The sequence below is a fragment of the Emys orbicularis genome, chromosome 14 (assembly GCF_028017835.1).
Source record: "Emys orbicularis isolate rEmyOrb1 chromosome 14, rEmyOrb1.hap1, whole genome shotgun sequence".
Taxonomy (NCBI): domain Eukaryota; kingdom Metazoa; phylum Chordata; order Testudines; family Emydidae; genus Emys; species Emys orbicularis.
In genome coordinates, this window is record NC_088696.1 from 38,582,250 (window position 1) to 38,609,159 (window position 26,910).

Genomic DNA, 26,910 nt, shown 5'->3' on the forward strand with positions numbered 1-26,910 from the left:
CACATGGATCATGCCACATAGCCACTGTCAACAGCACTAAAACCGATGGAGTGCTGGGAATGGTCCCCGAGGCCAGTCAATCACACAGTTGCCTCGGTTACAGTGTCTCATCTAAACAGGAGCCCGAGCAGAAGGAAAACAGCGCTCATTTCCGTGGGGATCTGCGGCAGATGTAAGCTCCCCTGAGAAATGGGGAGCGTTTCCCCACTGTAGTAGTCATAGTACACTGGGTCAGACTTGCTGTAAGCCCTGGCTAGCCCTTCCTGGGCGGGCTGGATGTCCTTCGGTCGCTGCTTGGCTTGGCCACGGTCAGACCCAGCTTCTGCGATGACTGAGGATCGAAACACCTTCTCTGCTGACTCAAACGACCCTCCCAAATCCTCAGTCGGAGCTTGAAAAGCGGAGCGCCCTCTGGCAAACGTGGGATATACGGGGACTCCTGCATCAGCTGTTGTGGCTGAAATCCAGTCGCTGTAATAGGCCACTTTGGTGTAGAGAAATGGTCCATAGCATCTCATGCCGCCCTGACTCAGCACTCCATTCAGAACCCAGTCTCCAGTTCCCTTAGCCTGGCACATGACTGGGTTCCCTGGGTCCCCCTTTAAGAGAGAAAAGGCAGGTTTCAGTCAAAACAGACCAGTTTTCCTCCTACGTGTGCTCTCACTGCTCCTGTATCCTGTGGGCACCTCTATACTAATCCTAAACTGGAAGGGGGACAGATCCCACCAGCTCCAACAAGCCACCAGTAATTCCAGGGGGCTGGCTCTTCTTTAGGCTGTTAGAGCACCCCCATCACAAATGCATTGCCCAGAAATCTGCTCTTCGGGCTCCCCAAACATCCCCAGCATGCGGGCTGAACAGGGGCCGCATTCCTGGGGTACGGAGGGGAACCCACTTTAGTTTTCCCAGGCGAAGGCTAGTGCGTGTGATGTGACAAAACCGCAGGACAGAGGAGAGTGAAAAGTAACCTGTGGAAACTAAGGCCTTTATTATGGCCCAAGGCTGATGCGGGCCCCGGATCTCATGGACAATACAGGAGCTAACTGGGGGATAGGGAAGCAGAGGCTGCTCCCATTCTTCCAGAGCTGAGGTCCCCCTGTAGTTCGCACCCTGTATCAGAGTCAGCGGCTGGATCAGTAGAAGCTCCTTACCAAACATCCTGTCACGTTATCGGAGTCCCGGTGGCTGCTGCACTCGGTCGTAACGATTCTCTTCAAGGGGCAGGGATCCACATCCACTACTGAGAGCTTCCTTAGAAAGCTCGCTGCCGTGCGTCTTCCTGTCTGAGCCAAGAAACCAAGCGATCAGAGACCCCCAGTCTAGGGCCTAGGAACTGGCAGTGGCCGCGTCACATGTGCTGTGTTTCTTCCTATTGACACGCCCAGCAGGCTAAAGGGAGCGCTATCTGCTTCAGTCCATCAGGGATTAGCGTCGCTGGGTGGGCAGGGATAGGTCCCTGCACTGCCAAATGAGAGCGCTGGGTTTGAAACATGGCTCCAGCCTCTCCTTTCACCCGGGGGCACTGCACCCCCATTCCCCCCAGCCCAGAGACTCCGATCCAGCTGCTGTTTGCTGAGCAGAAATGGATCTAACAGCTCCCTGGGGAGCACTGTTTGGCCTCCCCTAGCATGAGAGGACATGTGGCTTTATGGGGAGGAAAAGAAAACAAAGACCTTTGTAATTGGGATGCTGCCCCGTGTACCCAGACCGTGTACCCCTCACCCCGCTACTCAGCACTGGATTTCATACCCTGCCCAGGTGCATGCTGACCCGGAGTGGGATCCACACAGACAAGACCTCTTGAAGAACCACAGTCACCATTCTGGTTTCTCACCGGCTTTTCTAGCTGGAAGAAGCCAGCAGGTCTGACTGGCTTTTGAAGTCTCACTAAAAGCACCCAGACTTCTGAATGCAGCTCTTGAGGTTTGGCCTTCTCCAGGGGCATAGTTTGGGGGACGAGGGGAGTGTTCCCCCCCCCACAACAGGGCCAGCCTCGTTGGGGGTGCGGAGGTTGGGGGGATGAGGCTCAGTGCATTTAACATAATGCACCAGGACAGGTGCCTGCCAGCAGCCCCACTGACCCCTGACTTCCTCCTCCTCCTCACCCCCCAGCAGCCCAGAGTGAGGGTCCTAGTGGAGCCCGCGCTGCCGTGTGTCTCGGTGTGGTGTGGCGGGGAAGCAGCCTCCCCTCATTAGCAGCTGCAGCAGGAAGGTGGCCACAGCAGCACCAGGAGGCACTAGAAAAGCAGCGGCATCAAGTCCTGCTGGTGCCAGAGCGGCCGCAGCTCCTGCACTCAGGTCGCTACAGCGGACAGCAGCTGCTGGGGCTCCCCCGCTAAACCAGCAGCCCAGGTCATGCGCAACCTGCCGCAGCCAGAGTGCCCACCACTCCAGGTATGGGGGAGAGAACCAGCGAGCCGGGGGACTGGCTTCAGCATGTGTGTGTGTGTGCATACGTCCGTCTGTCCCCCTCAACGCACACACACGGTCCCATTGGCCTGGCTAGAGCTGTCCCCCCAAATATAGCAGTCAAACTCGACCTGTGCCTTTTCTAGTACAGGTCACCCAGGAAAAGGAAGGGGTTACCTGCAGTGGGGTGAAGCCACCCTGACACCCAGCAGTTCTCCAGGGTGGCTGCGGTGAGGTTCCTGCTGGGGAAGCAGATGGGCAGAACAGCATCACTGAACTCTATGGGGGTGGCCATCTTCAGCAGGGCAATGTTCTTGTCCAGTGTGATTGCGTTGAAGTCTTGGTGGGGAATGATGGTGCTGATTGAGTACTGGGGCTGGGGCTTCCTCTGCATGTTCCGATCTGTTATACCAACCTCGGCGAAAGCCGGATGCCTGAAGAAAGAGACCAGAGGAGCCTTAGACGTGCAAAGAGCTCCGGGAACGGAGAGCCCCTTGGCAGTGGGAATTTGACAGCTCAATGTGTGCAGGGTGACACCAGCTCCCGGAAGACATTGAGGCCACTAGGCAAAGCAGTTTATACTGGTGCAAAGCCAGTGCGAGATCAGAATTGGCTCCATGCCTTTGACTTGGTGGCTCAGGGTCCAGATCCCAGCACAGCTCAGGAGGGAGATGTGTGCAAAGGTGATTTTTATGCCGCCATCCCACCAGACCTGGGTGGCCCAGCCCCTGTCTGGTCCCTTAGACGTGTAGTCTAAGGACTGCTGTAAATTGCACAGCCTGCAGGGGCTATTCTGGCAGTAGGGAGACATTGGCCACCCACAGCCCCCCCCTCCCTCCCTTCCCTCAGCCATGCCTCTGACAGCAGGGAATGGAGCAGGGGGGCACAGATGCCATAGCAGCTCTGATACCCAGTGATTCCCCCACTGCCAGCTTTTCACCATCAGAGTGCTACATCAGAGGGGAGGATTGGGGCCTAGGTGTACCGTGTCTGGGAGGGGCAGGCTGAAATGCTGCGCATCCGCTGACTGAACGCTGGCACACTGTCCAAATCACCAGGGTGGACACTATTCCAGCTCAGCAGTCTCTCGTTGGAGTCTGTTTTTGAAGTTTTTCTGTTTTAAGATAGCCACCCGCAGGTCTGTCATAGAATGGCCAGACAGGTTAAAGTGTTCTCCCACTGGTTTTTGAGTATTATGATTCCTGATGTCAGATTTGTGTCCATTAATTCTTTTGCGTAGAGACTGTCCGGTTTGGCCAATGTACATGGCAGAGGGGCATTGCTGGCACATGATGGCATATATCACATCGGTAGATGTGCAGGTGAACGAGCCCCTCTGCCATGTACATTGGCCAAACCGGACAGTCTCTACGCAAAAGAATTAATGGACACAAATCTGACATCAGGAATCATAATACTCAAAAACCAGTGGGAGAACACTTTAACCTGTCTGGCCATTCTATGACAGACCTGCGGGTGGCTATCTTACAACAGAAAAACTTCAAAAACAGACTCCAACGAGAGACTGCTGAGCTGGAATTGATATGCAAACTAGACACAATCAACTCAGGATTGAATAAGGACTGGGAATGGCTGAGCCATTACAAACATTGAATCTATCTCCCCTTGTAAGTAGTCTCACACTTCTTATCAAACTGTCTGTACTGAGCTATCTTGATTATCACTTCAAAAGTTTTTTTTCTCTTACTTAATTGACCTCTCAGAGTTGGTAAGACAACTCCCACCTGTTCATGCTCTCTGTATGTGTGTATATATATCTCCTCAATATATGTTTCACTCTATATGCATCCGAAGAATGGGCTGTAGCCCACGAAAGCTTATGCTCTAATAAATTTGTTAGTCTCTAAGGTGCCACAAGTACTCCTTTTTTTAGAGATAATTTAATCTTCCGATTGGCTCAGTTCCTGGTCTTTTTCTACAGCAAAGCCTGCTTGTCAAGTCTGTGCTGGGGGGGCTGGTTCAGAACATGGAAGGTAATGCACTGAGGAACTGGGTGCTCCTGGCAGCCTCCATCCAAAGAGGACCTCTGAGAAGTGGCGTCCTCCAGAGTTGAGAGCAAGCTCGCACCATAAGGAAGAGCGCCACAGCACATCATACCTTGTCTGAAAACTGGATGCAGCACTCAGGATCCAGTGCTCGCTCAGGATGGAGCCAAAGGCCAGGTGGTTGTGTTGTAGGTCCTGTATCGACACCACCCAGGGGAATTCCCCCACAGCTGCAAATGCCTGCATTGAACTAGATGGTGTCAAGTTCATCTGTGTACCACATCCTGCAAAGCAAATGGAGGGCTCTTTCGGGACCCGACAGACCTGTGCTTCCCAGACTATTACCACTCTCTCCTCTCTGCTTTTCCTCCATTAATACCTCATCCTTTCCTCCGCAGTGCTTGCGCTCTGCCTCCCTTCTCCCGCCCTGGCCCCTGTCATCTCATTCACTAGTGAGTGGCTGCTGCTGGTGCCTCCTGAGATCTGAGCAGGCCTGTCAGGCAGCGCCACCGTCCCATGAGTACCAGCTGTCCAAATTGCTGACCTCACTTGGAGCTGATTCAGGCAGGGCCTAGGCTCTGTCACCCCTGGGAGCAAGCTGAAGGCACTGGCTGGGGAGTGCAATGGTCAGGTCACGGTGACGGGTTGGATCACAGAAACCCTTTTGGGGCTGCCAACTGATGTGCCAAGACTACTTCTGCCCCTGCTTTCCCTGCCAGCCTGGGACTCCAGAGCCCTGCCTGGTTGCACCAGACATGCTTGCCAGCCACAAACACAGACCCAGGTCTGAACCACATCCCACAAACTGCAAGCTTAACTGAACACAGCTTAAGAAATGTTCCTGTCTTTAACACTCAGATGCCCAACTCCCAATGGGGTCCAAACCCCAAATAAATCCGTTTTACCCTGTATAAAGCTTATACAGGGTAAACTCATAAATTGTTTGCCCTCTATAACCCTGATAGAGAAATATGCACAGCTGTTTGCCCACCCTCCCCAGGTATTAATACGTACTCTTGGTTAAATAATAAGTAAAAAGTGATTTTATTAAATACAGAAAGCAGGATTTAAGCGGTTCCAAGTAGTAACAGACAGAACAAAGTGAATTACCAAGTAAAATAAAATAAAACACGCAAGTCTACGCCTAATACAGTAATAAAACTGAATACAGATAAAATCTCATCCTCAGAGATGTTTCAGTAAGCTTCTTTCACAGACTGGATGCCTTCCTAGTCTGGGCACAATCCTTTTCCCTGGTACAGTCCTTGTTCCAGCTCAGGTGGTAGCTAGGGGATTTCTCATGACTGCAGTCCCCTTTGTTCTGTTCCACCCCCTTATATGGCTTTGGCACAAGGCAGGAATCTTTTGTCTCTCTGGATCCTCACCCCCCCCCCCCCCAAATGGAAAAGCACCAGGTTTAAGATGGTTTCCAGTACCAGGTGACATGGTCACATTTCCTGTGAGACTCCAAGCCTTCATTCCTCCCAGCCTGACTCACAGGAAGGCCGCAAACAGAGCCATCCACAGTCAATTGTCCTGGCTGATGGGAGCCATCAAGATTCCAAACCACCATTAATGGCCCACACTTTGCATAATTACAATAGACCCTCAGAGTTATATTTCATATTTCTAGTTTTAGACACAAGAGTGATCATCCTATTTGTATAAATGTATCACACTCAGTAGATTATAAGCTTTGTAATGATACCTCACAAGAGACCTTTTGCATGAAGCATATTCCAGTTACATCATATTCACACTCATTAGCATATTTTCATAAAATCACAGAGTGCAACGTCCCAGTCGCATCTCCCAGACACAACTTCACTCACCAGCTGCCGGGGAGCGTGAAATGCACAGCCACAGCAGCACCAGGCCTCTCGTCCTGCTGCCCTGGCAAAGCGACGGACCCCTAGGGAAACCACAGAACAATCCTCCTGCCATCACCTGCCTGGGGCACCTTAGCTGCCTAGACCATCGCCTCGGCCCCTGCAAAGGCAGCCACACGGCAAGGGGAGGGGTTGTTAGGGTTTCCTCCTGCTAGACAGTCTGGTAGGAGGCCCAGGCGTCTGTCTGTCCCCCAGGCCGAGTTGGAAACGGCGTTTTCTCCCCAGCGCCGTCCCAGCTCTGCATCCTTCCCACACTAGGGCTCTGCACATCCTGATGTCCGCCATGCGGCCTCGCTGCGGCTCAGCGGGGAACCCAGGGCCAACCAGTGCTGGACTTGCCCAGCTGGTCAGGGGGCCTCACAGACCAAGAGGCAGGGCCTACTGTGTCGTGTTCATTCTTACAGAAATCAGCTCCCGCAGGTGGCTGCCTCACTCCAGCGTATTCTCCATCACCACTCTGATCATCTTCAGCTCCCCGTTCCTTCTCCCCTCTCCCTCACCCCAGCCAGACTCCTGCTTCTTCACCTACACGATCTCCAAAGCCCCAGCCTTCCCTCTCCATCCCACTTGCCAAAACCCTTGGGTTATCCTAGCCATAGACTAGTGTGAGCCCCAATTCCCCAGCAGAGAACAGACTGACCTCCCCCAGCCACTTCCATCCCCACCTTTCCCCCGCTGCCAGCGTTCGCCCCGGTCTCCTCTGCATTGTTCTCCTCTCTGCAGCTGCTTTACCCAGGGAGAAGGTTCGTCACTCGCTCCCTGAAGTCACTGTTCGTCTGGGCCGAGCCAAGGAGCAGGGCACCGCGTGTGCTGGCAGGGTTCTGATGCTGCATAATCAGCCACTGTTAGATCACTGTTGCCATGGCATCTCCAGCCACGCTTAGGGAGGAGGCTAAAGCGAGCCAGTTTAAGACGCTCTGTACAGTACCCGGTGCCCCAGGGTAGCTCAGCTGGGGCTTGGCTACAGGACCAGGAAGCATGAAAATCCCCAAACAATTCTATTCAGATTAGCATTAGGTACAATCCCCCCGATCCAAATAGAGACCAGCACCGCGGGCCGGTATTCAGTGCCCATTTGCAATGTGCAGCCAGCCGGTGAGGCTCTCATCCTGCACGGGGGAGTGTGGAAGGGATCTTCTTTCATTCCCATCAAAGAGCGGTTTGAAAATGGTAGGGCCAGCCCACAGCTTAGCACTGCCACACCAGAGACTGAGATGTGACTCATGGTCCCCGGGGCAGATACTGATCCCAGTGACCTTGGTGTGACTGCAGAGTGCACTCCATTACCCGGCCGAAGGAACTCTGAATTCACACTGCACTGAGGGAACGGAGATCAGAAGCTGGCTTCCGCTCTCACGCCTCAGGGAGCTGCGGAGGCACCACCCTGACAGCAACCTTGGAGGCGAAGGGCGTCTCTTCTGTAATTCATCGGCAGGCGCCCTGGCAGAGTAAAGCGCAGAAATGAGATGCTCCAAAGTGAATCCTTTGCCCAGTCCTCCAACAGGAAGGATGGCGTGTTTAAAACAGAGCCTTGACTGGTGGGTTTAAAGCAGGGGGAAAGGACCCTTAAAATGGGGCCCCTTCTTGCCTCCCTGTGTGAACTCAGAGTCAGTTCTGCTCAATTCAGCTACAAAAATAAGCATTTGCTGCACTTCATCTCTGCAGCGGTCACTCAGCTGGAATCTATCCCATCTCATGCATCACCCACAGAGCGATTTAGTAAATTCCAACCTGCTTATCGAAGGCAGTGGGGGTGCACGGATGTAACAAAGGGCAGAAAATTTGGCTGGCAGCATCTTTATTGGTGGTGATGATGCACAAGAAGGAAAGAACCCAGCTTGACTCTGCCATGCTAGGCTCAGTGGGCAGGGCTGGCAATCTTACTTTTAAACTCAGCACATTTATTACAGAAACCATGGACAATAAACCCAGAGCCCCATGGTGCCATTTCTAGAGTCACTTGTCAGAGCAGGCCTGTGCGGTGCAGGATACTTCTGGGGGATCTGTCACTAAGCTCGTTTAGAGGGGAAGCGTTTACCAAACTGTTCCATGTATGGAGTGTCTCTATTAGTGGAGTGGAATCAGGGTGCAACATCTCTCTCTATGTCCTTAAGGGAAGCTCAGCATTTCACAAGGCCCAGGAGATGCGTCTTTGAAACTCTCACTGCTGCTTCTATGCTGGCTCAGCCGGCGGGGAACGTGGCTTGCTGCTTTGTCACTGGAGAGACTGCCTTGAGGTTAGGGAGAGGATGTTGTCTCCGTGAGCAGCAGTTGAGTCTGCAGACCACCACATTAAACGGAGCCATTTTAGTCTCGCAGCTGAGCTGTGACAGAGACAGCTCCTCATGCAGGGCCGATGCAAAGCACAGAGCAGCTGGTTCACGTACAGGGCCGCGTAAGCAACCTCACCAGCAACCGAAGGATCATTGCCGTGCCAGAGTTTGGGTCAGGCCATGCCTCAGGCCACAGTTTACTAGTTAAACTGAACACACAAGCAAAATACCCAAATAAAGCAGGTCCTCTGCCCCACGTAGGCTTGAATGCCCAGAGACTTTCCCCTCACCTTTCCCAGCCCCTCCAGTCCTTGCTCGGACCCTGGCACACCTGTAGTTGTCACTCACAGGGTCATCTGCCTGGGGATCGCTTACTAACTAGAGTCTTTCCTCTGCTCCAGCAATCTGCTCCCTGCAATTCTCTGGCTCAGCTGAGCGCTCACTGGCCTTAATAAGACACAGGTGCTCTTAGGGGATCACCTGACCCCTAGCCCCACAGCTTCATCTAGGAGGCAGCGAGCTGATCAGTCACAGGTGGGGCTGGGTACTTCTTCCCTTAAAGGGAGACAACTAATGTGGGTTAGCTAGCTTGTGGTAGAAACACACCTTTTTGGCAGTGAAGCCATAGCCTATGAATTAATCAATTTAAAACCCCTCTTTATAGAAACCAGCATAACTCCTGTATGTAGACAGGCCTGTGGCCCTGCTTCCACCTTTCAGCCTACTGAAGTTGGAATTGAACAGGCTGCAGTTCTGAAAGCCAACCCAGGGCACCAAGCCTTCTCTATTCAGACTGAGGGGGTTAAGAGCATTCATCCAAACAACTGATCTACTTGGCTGAATGTCCCCTTACGCTTTCATGTTTCGGGCTCATTCAGAGTGTCAGGGAAGATTTAATGATTAAGTAGGAACTACCCAATAAAAATCTATTGATCCCGGAAAACCACGAATCCAGCAAAAATTGCACACACAGGACCGTCTCCAATTGGCTGCTGAGATGCATTCATTTGGTTTTCCACCTGGCAAAATAAATGCGACCGTTTTACTTACCACGTTTGACAGGTAATCTTGATTAAATTAACAAAACAAAGTGAGACATTTAAAAACTGGTTTCTACTTATTTCCCAGAACTCTGTCCCGTTGTGCAGAGTTGTACATCGGTGCCCTGCCTCTTCAATTATCGGCTCTGTGAGGCTGCTTTGCATCTCTAGATTAAAATCACATCCCCCTCACTGCTGGCCTTATCACCGAAAAACATAGCTCCTGGTGACCTTTAAGGGCAGATCTCGGATACAGCCCCTTCTGACTTCGTTCTGAAGTCTCGGCAGGGTGCCCTGCAGAAATGCCTCCATGAGCACAGTTTCTCATGCTGCTCAGTGACTTCCAGTGAGTTTTACAGATGGAAGTATTCGGCCTGCAGGCAAGCCAGGAACTGGCAACTTCCTTGCTTAAAATGTCCTTATTTAAGATGCAAACAGGCAAAGATTTTCATGCAGCCAGCCAAATGTACCAGGATCCCTGCAGTTTCCAGAAGAATTTCCTGCCCACAGTTGTACAGGAAAAGCTTTAGAGTGAGTTTTTTTCTGAATCCAGCCACAATGTAAACAGCTGCTGGAGGTGAACGGAGTTGTTATACAGTCACTTGGGTCCTTTGCTCAAGGGTGATGGACGGGGGCTTTGGGTTTGTTTTTAGCATTCATGAAATGTGCCAGGTTGAGGGCCTTGGAGACTCACGCCCTCCTGCCACAGACCAAGTCCAACACAAAGAGTGGCGCTGGAGATTCCCCCACAGGAGCCCATGGCCTGGCCTGTAGGGATGACAGCTGCCTCTTTACCCATCCATTCCTTAGCCCTTCTACTATCTGCCAACACGGGTGTTGGTTAGTGCTGACTGCGGTGATGGTTTTGTGATGCGGACAAGTTTCCACCATGAACTAAATTGAGCCCACAGCCTTATTCCACGTGGACTACTGAGCAACCACCAGAAGGTACCAGCTTTCAGTTACTACTGCCGGGGACTGTGTCTTAGGTGTGAAAGGTTCCATCTCTCACCACCAGTCGCCTGAAGCATCCAGTCCCATGATGAATTGGTTTATTTTTGCTCCGAATACACTGACTGCACAATGAGAGAAATGGCAGATATGGAAGCCCCGTGGAGAATGCTCGTTATCTCAGGGCTTACGGGAGTACAAGGACAGGAAGGCCTCAAAAACTTCCCAGTGTGTTCCTGTTGATTGACACATTTCTCCTACTAGAAAACATACACCGGGAGTATGTCACACATGCTGAGATGATGACATTCATCTTCGTGACATAGGGTGACCTTGTAATGAAGAAGTGGTGCAGCCAGGAGCGGCCAATGACTCGGAGCAAGTGCAGATATATTTCAGGATAGTTGATTGACACAACAGTCCATCTTTAAAAACCTTCCTGGATGGAAAACCCATCTGCTCTTTTGCCTACTGCTCCTAGCCTGCAGGGGTTCTGTGTCGCCCTGAAACAGCCTTACAAGTTCTGCCTTTCCTATGAGAAAAGAGGACAGGAAGGGGAAAAACGGCCAGAGAACAAAGGCTGGTCAAAGCCGGGAGGGGGTGTGTAACGGAGCCACATTTTCAGCAGCTCTGGTGTCCCAAAAGGCCATACATGCAGCAAGAATATTTTTCACATGGAATGCATCTGAAACGTCCACATGTTGCCAGTTATGCTGAAATCATCATCAGTGTAAATATGGAGATAGTGAAAGAGCAGCGGGAGCCCATAACCCCCCCTTACAGAAGCTGAGGGGTCAGGATAAGTAATGGGCCCTCCTTGGCCTTTAACTGCTTTTAGCCGCCCCCGTCAGGAGTGCTTTTCTAGGTCTGATTTTCTGAGGTGCAGAAGTCGATGAGAGCGGCTGGAGGTCAGCCCCTCTGAAGGTCAGCCCGTGTATATCTTAACATCCCCATGGAAGTGCCGGAAAGACATGAATGGTTCTTTTTATACCTCTAGATTCCCTATGAAACCTGGTGTTAAAAGAGCATTCCGACTGCAGTGACGCACAGGATGGCAACGGTCACAGCCTCCGCACTGTGCCTTTGTGTGCTCGCACGGCGAGAGGGGCTTTCCTTAAACGCTCGTGTACTGTCGCTACTGCACACTCCTGGCCCCGGCCCGGACACAGTTGGACAGTGCCCAGGGAGCGAGGAAGTGGCGAGACATTTCTGTTTAAATAACTTCTTCAAACAGAAGCAAAGAGGAAGGCTGCATGCAGCACCCCAGCCCCGTCACTTCTCACCACTCAGTGATCGTCTTCGGGGAAAATGGATTACCATACTGATTGTTACACTGGTTACAAATAAATCCACTGGCTGCAATCAGTGCTTTCCGAGAAATTCTCTTCATCCTCATTGTTCACTGAGTGCCTCGTTCCCTGTATGTCATCTGTCCTGCGCACACTGGGCCTGACTGTCCTCTCCCTTCACTGTGTATTTGGAGTAACTCTGATATTATTACTCCCTGTCCCAGAGAATTTACAGTCTAAGCAAATCTAATCTAAGGAATTTGACTGTTGTCAATGGGTGCTTGAAAATCAGGCTGCTGATTTAGGTTCTGTAGCAGGGCGCCTCCTGATGGTCATCCAAGGAATTAGCTCTTTCCATTCAGGAGCGCCCTCTGCAGGCCGGTGTCTCGCTTGCCGCTGGCCCTGGTGTCCCTCCCGGACCCCGGTGCCCCTTACCTCGGGGTTCTGCTCCGTGCAGTACCCGCTGTCTCACTGGGTCTCCCCTCCCCAGGGAACCCCCAACCCGCTATCCCCACCTCACCTCAGTCTTGGCTACGGCCAGTCATCATCTAGCCCCCGCTCACTGGGGTGGACTGCAGTGTAAAAGCCATTCATCATTGGCAAGGGGGGTTTGGATCTGCTGCCTCTGCCTACCCTTGGGCTGCCCTCTGCAACCCCAGTACCCTTCTGGGCCTTTAACAAGGCCTGCAGCCTGGAGGGGTTTCCAGGCCAGAGCTCCCCAGCTCCTCTGGCCTTCCCCAGCCCTATTCCACTCTAGGTACCCTGCTCAGCTCCCAGCAGCCAGGCCCATCCCTCTCAGCATCTAGAGAGAGAGACTGGCTGAGTTCCAGCCTAGCAGCCCCTTTATCGGGCCAGCTGCGGCCTGATTGGGGCGTGGCCCAGCTGTGGCTGCTTCCCCAATCAGCCCAGGCTTACTGGTTTCCCACCACAGCCCTCTTGCAGGGCTGTTTTAAGCCCTCCAGGGCAGTAGCAGGGTTACTGCCCCGCTACAGGTACCTATGTAGGCTAATGTAGCCTGCTGTTGTGCTGAGACCCCTGTCCATCATGCTGAATCCTGTCTCTCCGTTTCCTTGTGCTCCCCTATCTGTACCCATCTATTGACTCTTGCCGTAGACTGTCAACTCCTTACAGCTGGGCTGTCTTTTTGTGCTGCTTGTACAGTACCCAGCCCCAGGGGGTCTTGGTCTGCACCTGGAACGCCTAGGCACTACGGTAATACAAAGAATGACAGTAATAAACAAACCTGGAATCAGGTGCCTAACTGTAGATACCCACGTATGAAAATGTTGGCCTCACTATATGGTGCAGCAAGAGAGACAAAGAATGAGGCCAGGCAGGTTCAGAACAGCTTTGCCTCCTTCAGGAAAGTACTTAAGCCCAAGTTGTAAAGTTCAGCAAGGGCTTAAGTGCTTTCCTGAACAGGGATCCTTTGGCCACCTACTGGTTACTGTTGTGTGCGCTGTGAAAGCTAACTCCCTTTAGTACATCAGGTGATCCTTGTTACATGCCTATTGGTAAAACAATCTACTGATCATGTGTGAAATCTGATCCTCAAAGCCTCCTCACTTGCAGTGTTCTGGGGAGAATCCCTTTGAATTTGGCAAGGCACCTCGCTAGCCTCGGGGCTACTTCCCTGCCAAATGGCCGTTTTCTAGCTCCAACCACTTCACTGCCTCCAAATAGCAACACACAACTTCTTTGTCTCGAGAATACTGTACTTGGAGCCTCAGTTGGGTTGGTCACGGGGATGGGGGGTGTGATGCAAGTTCCACCCCCTCCCCCTCCCCCCCCCCCCCCGTTCCCTCCCCACACAGGTCTGGAGACAGAAGGCAGCTCTCTGTCCTGCAAGGGAAGGGTGAAACCCACACCTTAGGAAGATGTGATGCATTCAGGGCAGTCAGAAAGCAGTTAGTCATCCATTAGCAATTGCCACTCCACTACTGCATACAAAGGGCTTGGAGCTGCCACCCTTAATTCCAGGGAGTAGAATAGCATTCTGCAAGCAGTCCCCTGGAGTTTACTGGGACTACTTGAGGAGCAAGGGAAGTGTTCAATACAAGTAAGGGTGGCAGAGCTAGGCCCAAAATAATGATACCTACTATATAGCAGTCACTTGGGATAAAAGAAAGAGAATGATTTTAATAAACCTTCAACGTCTCCTGCTGCGAACAGAAATGTCTTGGCTTCACCTTCGCATTTATCTAGCTGCGGGAGCCCATTCTCCGGTGACAACCTTCTGTTCAATTGACATTATCTCCTCATTAATTCAACTCTCCCATTTAAATCATTGGATGAAAAAAGTGAGGAAACAGTATTAGGTTTTACCTGATTCTTAAATGCATTTCCCAGGCACGATGTTAGCATAAACAGCAGGACTTTAATATGAATAAAGAGCATCTACTACAATGTATATTTATCTCCAGGGCTGTTACCAGACTTTTCAGGGACCTTGTGCAGGTTTCTTTAAAGTCAGTCCTGCAGGAGCCAAAGATCAACTTTCTATTGAAGAAACAAAGGGATCAGAGGTGGCCAAAGTAAACAAATACATGTGGCCCACACAGCTCTGCGCTCACTCGTCTTCAATATGCAGGGGAGACCAGCATGCAATTCTCTATCTCCTAGTGGCCAGATGGAGCATTGCAGGCCCGGGCCACCCCTTCCATATTAAAGAAAAGGGTGGCTTCAATCTGTGGTTCTAATTTGAGCCAAGTCTGGGTGCCTCTGTCGTACATAAAGACAGACAGACAGAGAGCACAAGGGAACTAGGACTGGGGTCGATTAGAAAAAAAACAGTCTCCAGCTTGAATCCTTCCGATGGTGCTGGATGTAATAGTCATGAAAATACAAGAGCATCATGAGGGGAGGACCCAAGACCAGACTGATCCACATGAAGATGTTGCCAAAATTACCACCAAAAAGCCTTTTCATTAGACAAGCCAGTGGGACCTGTAGGGAGAAGCAAACACCAAGTCACTAACAATATTCTTCCCAGTAGTTCCTACCATTTTCTAAATGGTGCAAGTGCCCTTAACTAGGTTCAAAATGAATTTGCTTTTATATAACAATGACTCATTTTATTTCTAACACGTCCCTTTGCCAAAGTATCCTGGGCCTGTGCACAGAATAATAAAACAATTTAAAAAAATCATTAAAGAGACCACCTGCTAATACTTAACAACTAAACAGTCACAAGGAGAAGGAAAGGTCCTATACAGAGAGCCAACAGATGTCAAACTAAAAGTCACTGTTGGAACAGAAGGGCTTGAAGATGGTTTTTAAAGGCAGGGAGAGATTAAATAAGAAGATTTCAGGGGGGGAACAAATTCTGCACCACACAAACCATCATAGCAAAAGAGCGATTGTTACACTGAGGAAATTAACCCTCAAAATTCAACAGGTTTTAAAACCAGGTGGAGCTAAAGTGTAGAACAGGTGGCCTGAGCGACTTTTACTGAGCTGGTTACAAGACCACAATAAGGTTTTTTCTTGTTGGCTTAAAAAGATTTTATAAACTGTTCAGGGTTAAATTACTGCAGAATTTGGCACATTTCTTCCCAGATTGCCAATGGCTCTAAACATTATACCAAAGAAACCAAAGAACAAGGAAAAATTTCTCTGTGACGGGTTTATAAGCCAAGACGTCTGATGTTTGGCATTTTTTGCCATAAAAATAAAACTGGGGTACCGTTTTTTTTAGCATCTTTACTGCATGTCAGAAAGCGACAGCTCAAAAACATTTTGTAATGTAGCTCCCCAGCGTGAACTATGCCTGCCCAATGCTCACTAGAAACCCTGGGCTTGGCAAAGCTTTTACTCGTGGTTTAAACTAAAAAGCTTCATGCCTTAATTATAAAGATCCTCGCTAGTTAGCAGCAACAGTACAAAGAGCTTGGTAACCACTCCCCGTTAGATTTACATTCACTGGCAGAGTTTCCATCTTAGCATACCTGGGCTGCCATAGCAAAAAACATCCAAAACCGGAACATCTTCAGTGGGATGGCAATTAGATACTGAAAAAGACAAAAGCAAGGCTCTGAGGTGCACTGCCCTGAATGAGACTACAAGACTCTGCTCTTTACTATAATAAGCAGTGGATATGTGAGTGTGAAGGGCCTGATCCTGACATGACTTCAATAGGACTTTTTCCTGAGGAAGGAATGATGTTGATAAATTCCCTTCATATTCAAAGGAGAGAAGAAGGGGAAAGCAAGCCTTCTGAGATGCATAGCTCGTAAAGAACTACCAGCCTAGTACACTGACCAGAGGGACCAGGGTGGGGCACATGACAGCCAGCATTGCTGGCATCAGCCTGAGCTCACGTGCTCTGTCTAGTTCTAAAGCACAGTCAATCGGGCAGCTAACTGCCAAGAACCAAGAGTATACACAGGGAAGTCTCCGTAGCCCTCTGGCCCCGTCCCTGCATGCAGCAGCAGCAGTATGGCTTGCACAGGTGCTGGGCTGTCTCTGGCCAGGGTCCTGTCAGCCTTGTGCCTAGTTCCCCCATGACAATCTCTGACAGTCCTAAAGCAGGTGTTTCTGGTGTCTAGGGCAGCAGTAACTGCACCTATGCTGCACCCTGGTCATGGAAGCAAAAGAGGCTGTGACAGGTGGGTTATGTAACAGGTCATGTAGCCACCCACCGTCTGCAGGAATAGGGTTGTTCTACTATCCCCAAGGCTGCATGAGTCCACAGGAGCAGATACCCGAGCAGGCTCTTCAGAACTGGACTCACAGTGACAGTGCAGGATAGAGAGTGACTCAGAACCTTTGTTATGAAATATTAAAACAATGGAATTCCCCAGGGCCCCAGTGCTAGCGTTCAGCTCTGAAATGAGGGATAGCCCTGGAGAAAACTGGGAACGAGGAAAGCGGCACAGACCTTCAAAGAAACCTGTGCACCCTTAGCACTGTGTGGATCATCAGTTACTAGTGACGCATTTGTCAGTGGGAAAGAGTCCCATATTCAAGGAGTTAATTTTTCCAGAAAATTTTCTAGGCTGGGAAGTTGGCATGTCTACACCTGCTAACCTGCCTCAGTAGCACTTTCCCCCGGCCATGCCCTCTTTTTAACTGACCACACCCCATTTTATAGCCACACCCCTTACGAGGCCCTGGGTCACTGTCTGACTAAGTGGAATGAGACTCCTTGTGCACACCTGGTGGATTCCAGACTGGTGAAGCTTAGCCTACTTTGGCACTTCAACCCATTTTCTGTCTAACTTACACGGCCATTGACATCGCCAGTACATTTAGTCCCATATGCTAAATGCTTCTCAGCTAGTGTACCCAGGACACACAGCCCAGATTGGCGCTGTTGTGACCTACCTCATAGAAACATGCAGAGAGTAGGAATACTGTCATTCGGGCCTGCCACTTGTCATAGCCGTGATGCAGCAAGGGCCTGTATACATGTCTATGGACACAAGCCAAAAGGAAAAGAGTTACTTACGTTGTTTCCTGGTGCAGTCAGCCATTAATATCCGTATTAGTCCGACAGAGCTAGATATGTATCTTATACCAGAGTAACTCCACTGAAGTCAGTGGAGATACTCCAGATTTACACCAGTAAATAAGTGCAGAGTTTGGCCCACAGGAAAACTATTCTGTCTTACAAAAGCACTATTCATTAGTTTCCTGCCCTTTAGCCCTACGCAGTGACAGAAGGAGCTAGGGAGAAGGGTAACTGCACTGAACTGGCTGTTGCTGGTATGTTGCTAGGAAGGTAAGTTGCAACCTCCATAGGTTCTCCTGCGTTCTGTGAGCTTCCACACAGATCTTAGTAGCTTACTGGTTCCTCCATATGTTTTAATGAACATGCATCAAAAATATAATTACACGAAGAGGCCAAGATTTTCAAAAATGGGCTATTCACGTTGCTTCCAAGTTCATATTTAAGGTATTGAAAAGGAGTGGCCTGGTTTGATTTTCAAAAGTGCGGAGCACCAGTAATTGCCATTGAAGTCAGCTGAATCAAAATCAGGCCACTTATTTCGCTGCCTAAATATGACCTTAGAACCCCCTTTTTGAAAATCTTGGCAATAGCTTTTACCTAGAAGAGTGGTCCTGCTTCTTGCACAGTACATTGGTGGTGGGCAGCGTTAAGGAGGTCAGGGTGTATGATTCTCTGCACGGTCGGGGTTAGAAAGCTCACAAGCTCTTCAGACTGGTTACCCTGCTACCGTGACTTAGGCAGCACAGGACTATCATGACAAGGAACTCTGTCAGGTCATGCCCAGGTAACGTGGGAATGGAGTAGCACTGGCTTCGCTGGGAGCAGGAGTCACTTTAGCAAAGGCCCCAAATATTACGGGTTCCCAGTGGACTAACAGGTCACTATTTATCCTTCCAAAGTTAGAGAGGCTTTTAGGCTGGAACACATAATCACCTGTTCAGCCTTTTCAACCTGTACCAGAAGGCACTAGAAGAGCTACCAGTTTCAATGGACATTGAATAGACACAGACTCTATTTGTTTGAGATGTAGAACCAGATAAGAGCCAGTGTACAGCTGGGATAGTTGGGCTGCATGCTGGGGAATCTCAGTGCTAAGGAATCCTTTCTCCCAACCTGCTACTGCAGACACCAACATACCCCATGTGCATAGGGAAAGTGACTGAGAATGGCAGACCCACCATACTGCACGTTCCCTGGCCCATCCCTGACCATCTACACATTGGGGTGAAGCCTCATGGAGCAGAGGTCTGTGATGCAAAAGGGTTCCACATTCCCTGATGAGGAGGAGGTTCCCAAATTGCATCCCCCACAACTGGAACTGCACAGATCAGAACCCCCTGCAATTGCAGAGGGGACAGGGGTCTATGGGGTTGCTGTATTATTCCTGAAGATCCCATTCTCAGCAGCACACGCTAGATTCTTACAGTTATTTTAAAGCATTGAACTTAACAAAACTATTACATTTCCTCCACCACCCTGCTATTCCTCCACAACCACCTGAAATGTAAAGCTCACCCATTAATTATGCCTAAATGTCAAGGCTTAATTGCAATGCCTCAGAGTTAAATTTCAAGCCAGCAAAACTACTGATGTGATACAGCAGGCAAATAGACCCATTCATGGTGATTTAATCCTTCACAAAGAAAATCAGTTATTATTATTATTATTGATTCCCAGCAGCAATATTTCATCTCCTAAATGAAACTGAATCTTAACTGAAAAATGCAGAACTCATTTTTGTACCTGTCTAGCCACTTGTGGGCAGGGATATTCCATCTGGACCAGAACTGTAAGACGGAGTCTGCATTCCTACAAGAACAGAACAAGCAGAAGGGACGTCTTTGTATAGCACAGAAGGAAGGGCATACACCCATTCTACCAGACACACATTTTTCAGCACCAATTTTGGTTCACCAAAAATCAAAATGCAGCTCAGTCAATCTGCTGATTACAACTGCATTTTCCATAGCACTACTGAAATAACCTCAGGATAAGGGCTTTGGTATTCTCTGTAACGCAACCCCGGGAGTTGCTATTTACTTCATTTAAATGCAGTGCTTGCTATTTACAGTAGAAGGGTTTAAAAAAAATCAAGTGCACCCTGGAGTACTGTACAGTTAAATCCACTTACTCACACATGTAACTACTCTGCAGTTGATTTGCATGCATATATCCCTCCAGTGGTAAGCCCATCATTTTTACCAGATCTAGAATGTGGGAGCCAATTATTTCACATTTAACGATGACACATGATTAAGGCTATGATTTAATCACAGGTATTTTTAGTAAAAATCATGGACAGGTCACAGGCAAGAAACAAAAAATCACAGCCCTTGACCTGTCTGTGACTTATACCATAAATACCCATGATTGAATGTTGGGGGGGGAGGGGGGAAGAGGGTGCTGCTCCGGCCGCCGCTGGAGGGAGAGCCCCGGGGGCCTAGCCACTGCTCCAGCGGCCGCTAGGGAGGGGAGCCCCAGGGCCAGCTGCTGCTCCCAGGACTGCTGCTCAGGCAGTCACCGGGGCCAGCCGCACCGGCTGCTGCTCAGGCAGTCACCGGGGCCAGCCGCACCGGCTGCTGCTCAGGCAGTCACCGGGGCCAGCCGCACTGGCTGCTGCTCAGGCAGTCCCCAGGGCCAGTTGCCCGGGGCCACCAGAGCACCAGCCAGTGCAGCTGGCCCCAGGGCCAGGGCCACTCCAGCAGCAGCTGGCTGAGGGGCCGCCCGAGCGGCTGGCTGCAGAGCCACTCCAGCAGTGGCCAGCGTAGCTGGCCCCGGGGCCAGGTGCTTGGGCGGCCCTGGGGTCAACCACACCGGCCGCTGCAGAAGTCACGGAGGTCGCAAAATGTCACGGAATCTGTGACCTCTGCGACCTCCGTGACACACACGGAGCCCTACACATGATGTATTCTGATAAACTATGAAACCACTAAGTGCTGTATGTGACAGCACAGGCACTGGCCTTTTAGGCAGTCTGGCTTGCTGGGGATATCTCCAGCCTTAAAATCCCTAGTCAGAAGGGAGTGAGATGTGAGAGGGAGGTGACGCTGGGAGCTGGAAGCCTGAAGTGGATATCCTTGGTGGACCATGGAGGGGAAATACAGGTGCAGTTGCCTTGAACTGTGACAATGAGTTTAATATTTTAGGTCTCTCATTGTCAATGAATCAGTTATCAGACCTAACTGTAGAAAGGAAAGGCTAAGGTATTGGGTATGGAAACATACAGGGAAGAGAGAGCCCTGAAAGCCAGTAGTTTTTTATTTCAGCTAAATTCAATATCTAAAAGAGCTGCAGAGGTTAGCATGCCCCCTCCAGATATTTTAAAGGATGACTGAGAATGGCAAACCAATTTTAAAAAAAATGAAAGAAAATAGCCCCCTTTTCCTGCAGATCTCACACCTTGTATCTTCTAGACCTGATCAGCATGAATCCTGCATACTTTTGTGCAGATGCTGCAGAGCAGATCACTTCAAACTTTTCAGTGTTACATAATTTAACTGGCAGCCATTCCTACTTTCCCTTTTACAGCTTTGGCAATCTGAGCTAGGTGGATAGTCAATGAAAATGATGAAGAGGTATCCATCACCTACTGCACTTCCTGCCTCTCACCCACTCTTCTAGAGTGTAACATTCTGGTTTTCCTGACAATGTTTATACCAGCAACAGAAGATTATGCATACAAATGGAACGTACCCTGATGACACTCTATTGACTATCATCTCGTGGTTCTCTTGAATGCTGTATTTATAGCTAGCTTTCATTTAATTTATACTGTAGTTACAAAGAATTTACACATGGAGCTTACAACGAGATGACACAGTCTCTGAGTCTCATGCTTAGTGTGTGTCATATGAATATGGGAGAATCTCAGCTTTTTGTAAAAAAATAAGTTTCTAGCCCTGATGTCTGCAGAGCAAAAATGGAAAACGTGGACTCTAAAGACTCAATTACCAGAAGGCAAATAAAAAGAGCCGAAAGTTTTGATTTTTTTTAATCTAATTTTTGAGCCAATCTAATGTTTTTAAAGGCCTGATTCATGATTTTTGAACACTTGGGGTTGGCAATGCTGTAGCTTAATATTTACACTTACAAAGTATTTGTCCCTGGGGGTAGTGACTTGCCATTGGGTTAATGGAGTTTGTTTCTGTGATTAGGTAACAAATAGGTACCAGTGGAAGCCATTTGGGGAGGGCAGTCTCTGTCCTTGGAGAGCAGGAAATGTAATCACTGATCACCCTTACTGACACGAGGGGACGGGAGAAGGATGCAAGGCTCCTAAAGTGCATCTCTAGGCCTCGGAGTAGGGCAGAGCAGGAATGACATGGTCAAATATTTGACATGGGGCATCCTGACTGACAAGCAGACAACCCACCAATGAGCCCTAGGCACCTGGCCTCCGGGGTCTGTACTGTACTGAAATCCTCCCACTGAAATCACTGCCCTAATTTTCCCACATACTGCGGGGACTAGACCAGTAGCTCTACGGAATGGCTTTGGAGCCCTTTCTATACATGCATCTTTCTGATTGTTGGTAAAAGAATTCACCTCCTTAATGCCCAACAAAGACCAAAGTATCATGGTTCTTTACATCCCTTTCATAACGTGTATCTCGTAAATCCACTCAGACACTGCGGGTGGATTATGCCATTTCTTGGGAGGCTGAAATCATTCGTGCTTCATGTCTCCTGATCCATCCACAGTATGCAGAACATCCCTTCCACCCCTGCAGGCCATGACTCATTGCTTAACTCTATACATGCATGCACCTGTCCTCAGCAGCAGCAGAGTTAGGCTGTAACTAACATCTCTGTGTGCCAACAACTTTAAAGTATTTTCTGTACCAATGCTTAGGAAATGAGTATCAACAGAATAATTACTCTATATTCTATGACACATGTACTATATATAAATAATAATACACAGGAAAGTGTGTCATTTTACCAGGTTGAAAGCCAAAAGCACAGAGAATTCAACTACAGTACCTGCAAAGTAGGCATGTCTGGGTACAACTGTCTGATTGGAAATTAAATAACTATTTGATTTTTTTAAAAGAACCCAAAGTGGTTTTTTTTAAATGAAAAATATCCCTTTCCAATCTGAAGTACACCTCTACCCCGATATAATGCGACCCGATATAACACGAATTCGGATATAACGCGGTAAAGCAGCACTCCGGGGGGGGGGAGCTGCGCGCTCTGGCGGATCAAAGCAAGTTCGATATAACGCGGTTTCACCTATAATGCGGTAAGATTTTTTGGCTCCCGAGGACAGCGTTATATCGGGGTAGAGGTGTACTGCAGGCTTTTGGGCTACTTATGCAAACTAGATCTTGCCAGGAAAAGCCAGCCCCTGGAATCCCTATCAGGTGCTAGTGATACTGACATTACCAGCTTTTCTGGAAATAGAGGTCAGATCAGTGAAAAATCAGACAATGGTTTAAAGTGTAGACTTTGTTTTAGAACTCTCCTGTATCTTGTTTTCACAAGCCCACCTCCTGTGCAAATGGCAGTGGAAACAAGAAACAGATGCCAAAACACTTGTTACTTTCAGCTGCTGGCTTCTGTTTCCTGCTTCCACAGGGAATTGGCCAAAGTAAGGTAAAGCCTAGATTTGTGGACCTTACCTGAATCTTATTTTAACAGATCCAATGTCTATTTCTGCAGAGATAGCGGTAAAAGTTAAAGTATATTTGTAAAGTTTATGAGGCAGATTCTTGGGATGTCACTTACATGCGTGCAAAGTGTGGTGTAAATCACTGTCTGTCTGATTAGGTGATGTTTTAACATCCTCTTTCCATTGTGTAAAGGACTGCACAAGGTGCAAAGCAACAGAGCATCTACATCTGTACTTTAAATTCCTTACCTTGCTTTTCCCAGCCCCATTGTTACCTAACAATGCTAATTGACTAACAGTTACAGAACTCCAGTCAGTCATGCTAGATACTTGTACAGGTAGACACCTTTGCCAGCCAATCAGATTCCTCTTTTTTTGGAATGGTAATTTTACAGTCTCCCCATTGACATTAAGCATGACACATAGCGGTCTGATTCTATTAAGCAACAGCGATCTGTTTTGACAAGAGGTAAAAGAAACCTTACCACCAGTCTAGATAAAATTGCCGGTCTCCAAATCGGAGCAGTTCTGCAAGGCAGTTGAGGCAGGAGTGAAAGTACCAATAAAAAAAGATCAGCCAGATGAAATGATTTGGCACCTGTGTGGGGAACATAATAAAAACAATCTTTCCCTCCCGTACACTGACACTCCTCCAGCACTGCTTGAATATAATCAGATATAAACTGGCCCTTGCCACAGCAACTGCTCTCATAAAGATATCTACCTTCTCCTGGATTTAAGGTATCCAGTTGCAAGTGACGCAATGGAGACAGGCTTTTAAATATGATTAATATAAAGAAACACATGAAAATGATTCAAATATAAATAAAGCTTGTAGACTAATGCAGGGCAGGGTTTCTATAGGAAACTGAGAAACTATATGGGCCTATGGTGTGTAATGAGGTAATTTTGGAATTGAACCTAGCGAATATTGAGAGAGTGAGTAACCGGCTGGAGTCAGGCAGAGGACAGACAAACTTTTCCAGGCAGTTGTGCCAATGCGCCTCATAGATCTGGACTGAGTCGTGCCCTAAGGAGATGGCTCAATGTGTGTGTGTGTGGGGGGGGCGGGGGGCGGTAGATTTTTTTATCTTCAGTGTGGATAAAAATGTAATATGAACTAGAATGAATCAAATACATTCCTCTTGTACCCCCCAGGTTTCCAACAGGGAAATACTCATCCATTAACCATGGTCCCACCTTCAATGCTTTGTTTTCTCTGTTTTCTTGTAAGAGATAATATCATTTTAGGCCTTGTTGACACACAAAAGACATACCGCTTTAACTGCACCATGTAGCAGTACTACCCCCCACGGGTGGATGCAGTTAGACTGGAATAAAGGTGCTTTTATCAGTATCGCTTAGGCTTGGTCTACACGTAAATAAAACTAATCCCAGCATAGCTACGTCAGTGAAAAAGCCACAACCCCTAGCAATTTAGCTATGCCGACAAAATCCCCAGTGTAGATGCTGCTGTGCTGACAGAAGAGTGCTTCTGCTGACATAGCTAACATCGTCTGGGGAGATGGTGTTTCTACACCAGCATAAAAATTCCTTCTGTCAGTGTACACTGCATTCACACTAAGGGGCTATGCCAGTATAAATTTTACTATAGACAGGAAGGGAAATAAGCTATACCAGTACAAAGCACCTTTCTACAGCTATACCTGAATCTATACTAAGGATTCAACCAGAATAACAATTTCAGTTTAAAAAAAAGCACACCCCTAACCAAAAATAATTATATTGGTACAAAATCTGTATGTAGACCAGGCCTTATGGTTGCATAGCACTTTTCATCCTGAGGGATCCCAAAGTGCTTTACAAGTTAGAGAATGGTATAGACAGACATTTCCACCGAACGACTGCTAGCTCTCAGGTAGCACGGCAGATGAGGGGGACCCAGCATTCTGCGTAACAGCGGTGGAAGAGGATATTTTGGCCAAGGACACAGGACAAATCGCTAGACTTTCTAAAAGTGACATGAGAGCTTTAATCTCTATTCAGGAGAGACAGGATCTTGGCTTCTGAGGTTTCATCTGAAAGATCTGCACATGGGAAATTGCATAAAACTCAATTTATCCATGGTACACTGGAAGAGTAAAGGGTGGCACTGGCCCTTCTGGGCTTCAATCCTCAAGATTTCAGGGAATCTAGCTAAGTCGAACTTGATGCTTAGGTCACTAAGCTATCCTCTCTGACACACATCTAGACTGGAGTTGATTTTGTCTGGCTCTTTGCATGTTTTCCAGCCCCCCTGTTTGTCTCCCAGGAATTCACAGAGGAGCTTTGCAATTTTCTGTTCCTAGAAAACTGCAGTAAACAAAACAGGGTGAAATCCTGGCTTCACTGAAATCAGTGAGAGTTTTGCCACTGACTTCAGCTGGGCTTGGATTTCACTTCAAATTTCCAGACATCTGCCACAATGGGAGTGTAACAGCAGCACTTTTTAATGGGCTTTGCTTTGCTGTTTAGTACAATCCCATAACAACTTCAGTCAAATGAATGCAATTAGTAATGTAATCACTGAATATGTGTAACTCCCAGGGGAGCATCAAGGGAATACCACCCCTTGTATTTTTTTTCTAAAATGAAGGGTTACATTTTCTCATTGATACACTAACAAGCATAGGACACCACATAATACCTTTTCTGCTCTCAGTTTAGTTCAAGATGAGATATGATCAAATGGAACATGATGGCAGTTTAAGATCCTGACAAAACGCAGTGCTATTCTGAAAAGTGATCATGTCAAACTGGATTTACTCAAACAGATCTGTTTCCTGATCCTGATTTTTTGCTTACTTTCATGGGTGTAAATAAGGAGTAACTGTACCGAAATCAGTGGAGCTTCTTGGTGGAAAACCAAGGAAGGGGAGAGGTGAATTAAGCCCTTTGCGTGCATCATAACTGCTGACTTCAGGGACATAGCTCTGCAGAAGCAACCCAGCTAAGAGTGAACTGGACTCTGTTCCTTCCTGTGCAACATCAGTTCAACTGGATACACAAAGTATGTCAATCTCCAGGACTGACAGGCTGGCATCTTCCACAAGTACTAAATCCATTTAAAGCAAACACAAAGATGTTGATACCAATCCATTGCCATAACAACCAAAGGGGCTTAGTGCTATGGAGGCAGAGCACGCAGCCTCTGGGGAGAGGACCTTTTCATCACTGACGAGCAACCTCTCATGGTGCTAATGGATCCAAAGGGAATGCTGCCTAGGCCTCCTTGGCCAGAAGCATGGGGACTGTTGACAGGCCTTGGAAGGGGACGCTACCCAGCTATGAACGGACGTAGCGTAAAACAGGGGAAAGTGGAGGAAGGTTTAGGGCTCCACCGGGGATGTGGAGGTCTTTCCCACATATCAGTGAGGGAGGTAAGTGTTTGTGGAAAAGAAATAACTGCTAACTTAACACAAGGGTTTTCACTCCAGCTCACTATAAGATATTTTGTCCCCTCCTCCCAGATGAGGACCTGCCAATACCGATCTATGCACATGTCACCTACAGGCTGGATTACTGTTATTCATGGTATCTGAAGCATAATGTGAAAACCATGCACAAGCTCTAGATGGTATAGAATACAGCTGCCCACCTTCTCCATGGCTTAGGCTGCTGTGAGCATATCAGGCTAGTGCTCAAGCCCCTCCAATGGCTCCCAGTTAGCTTCTGCTGCCAATTTAAGGCCCTGGTCCTTATTTTCAAAGCAATTAATGGCTCAAGCCCTAGTTACATCGAAGATTGAATTTCGATCTTTGAACCATGACAACAGCTGTGTTCTTCTGGGACAATGCAGATCACAGAGCCCAGAACGAAGCACATGAGAAGTAGGGACAAACCATTCTCAACTGAGGGGATCTGCCTATGGAATAAACTCCTAGAGGAGACTGGGCCAATCCAGAATGTGAGGGTCTTCAAGAAATGCTGCAAAACCTTCTTCTTCAAAAAAGTAATTCCACCATAAGAATGACACAACACTGGCACC

General features: G+C 48.5%; 2 protein-coding genes across 2 annotated transcripts in view; both read right to left on the bottom strand.

Annotated features, from left to right (window-relative positions):
• Positions 1-107: 107 nt before the first annotated feature.
• PRSS54 (serine protease 54) lies at positions 108-7,137 on the bottom strand. The gene is given in 5 exon segments (XM_065416803.1): positions 108-599; positions 1,152-1,279; positions 2,587-2,843; positions 4,528-4,655; positions 6,970-7,137. Coding segments are annotated over 5 exon segments (1,173 nt in total).
• A 7,077-nt stretch (positions 7,138-14,214) lies between these two features.
• Positions 14,215-26,910, bottom strand: part of LOC135888906 (diacylglycerol O-acyltransferase 1-like) — a 39,711-nt gene continuing 27,015 nt past the window's right edge. The window contains 5 exon segments of the mRNA XM_065416700.1: positions 14,215-14,803; positions 15,805-15,867; positions 17,183-17,270; positions 19,053-19,118; positions 23,408-23,520. Of these exon segments, the coding sequence (XP_065272772.1) occupies positions 14,636-14,803; positions 15,805-15,867; positions 17,183-17,270; positions 19,053-19,118; positions 23,408-23,520 (498 nt within the window). The 3' untranslated portion in view covers positions 14,215-14,635.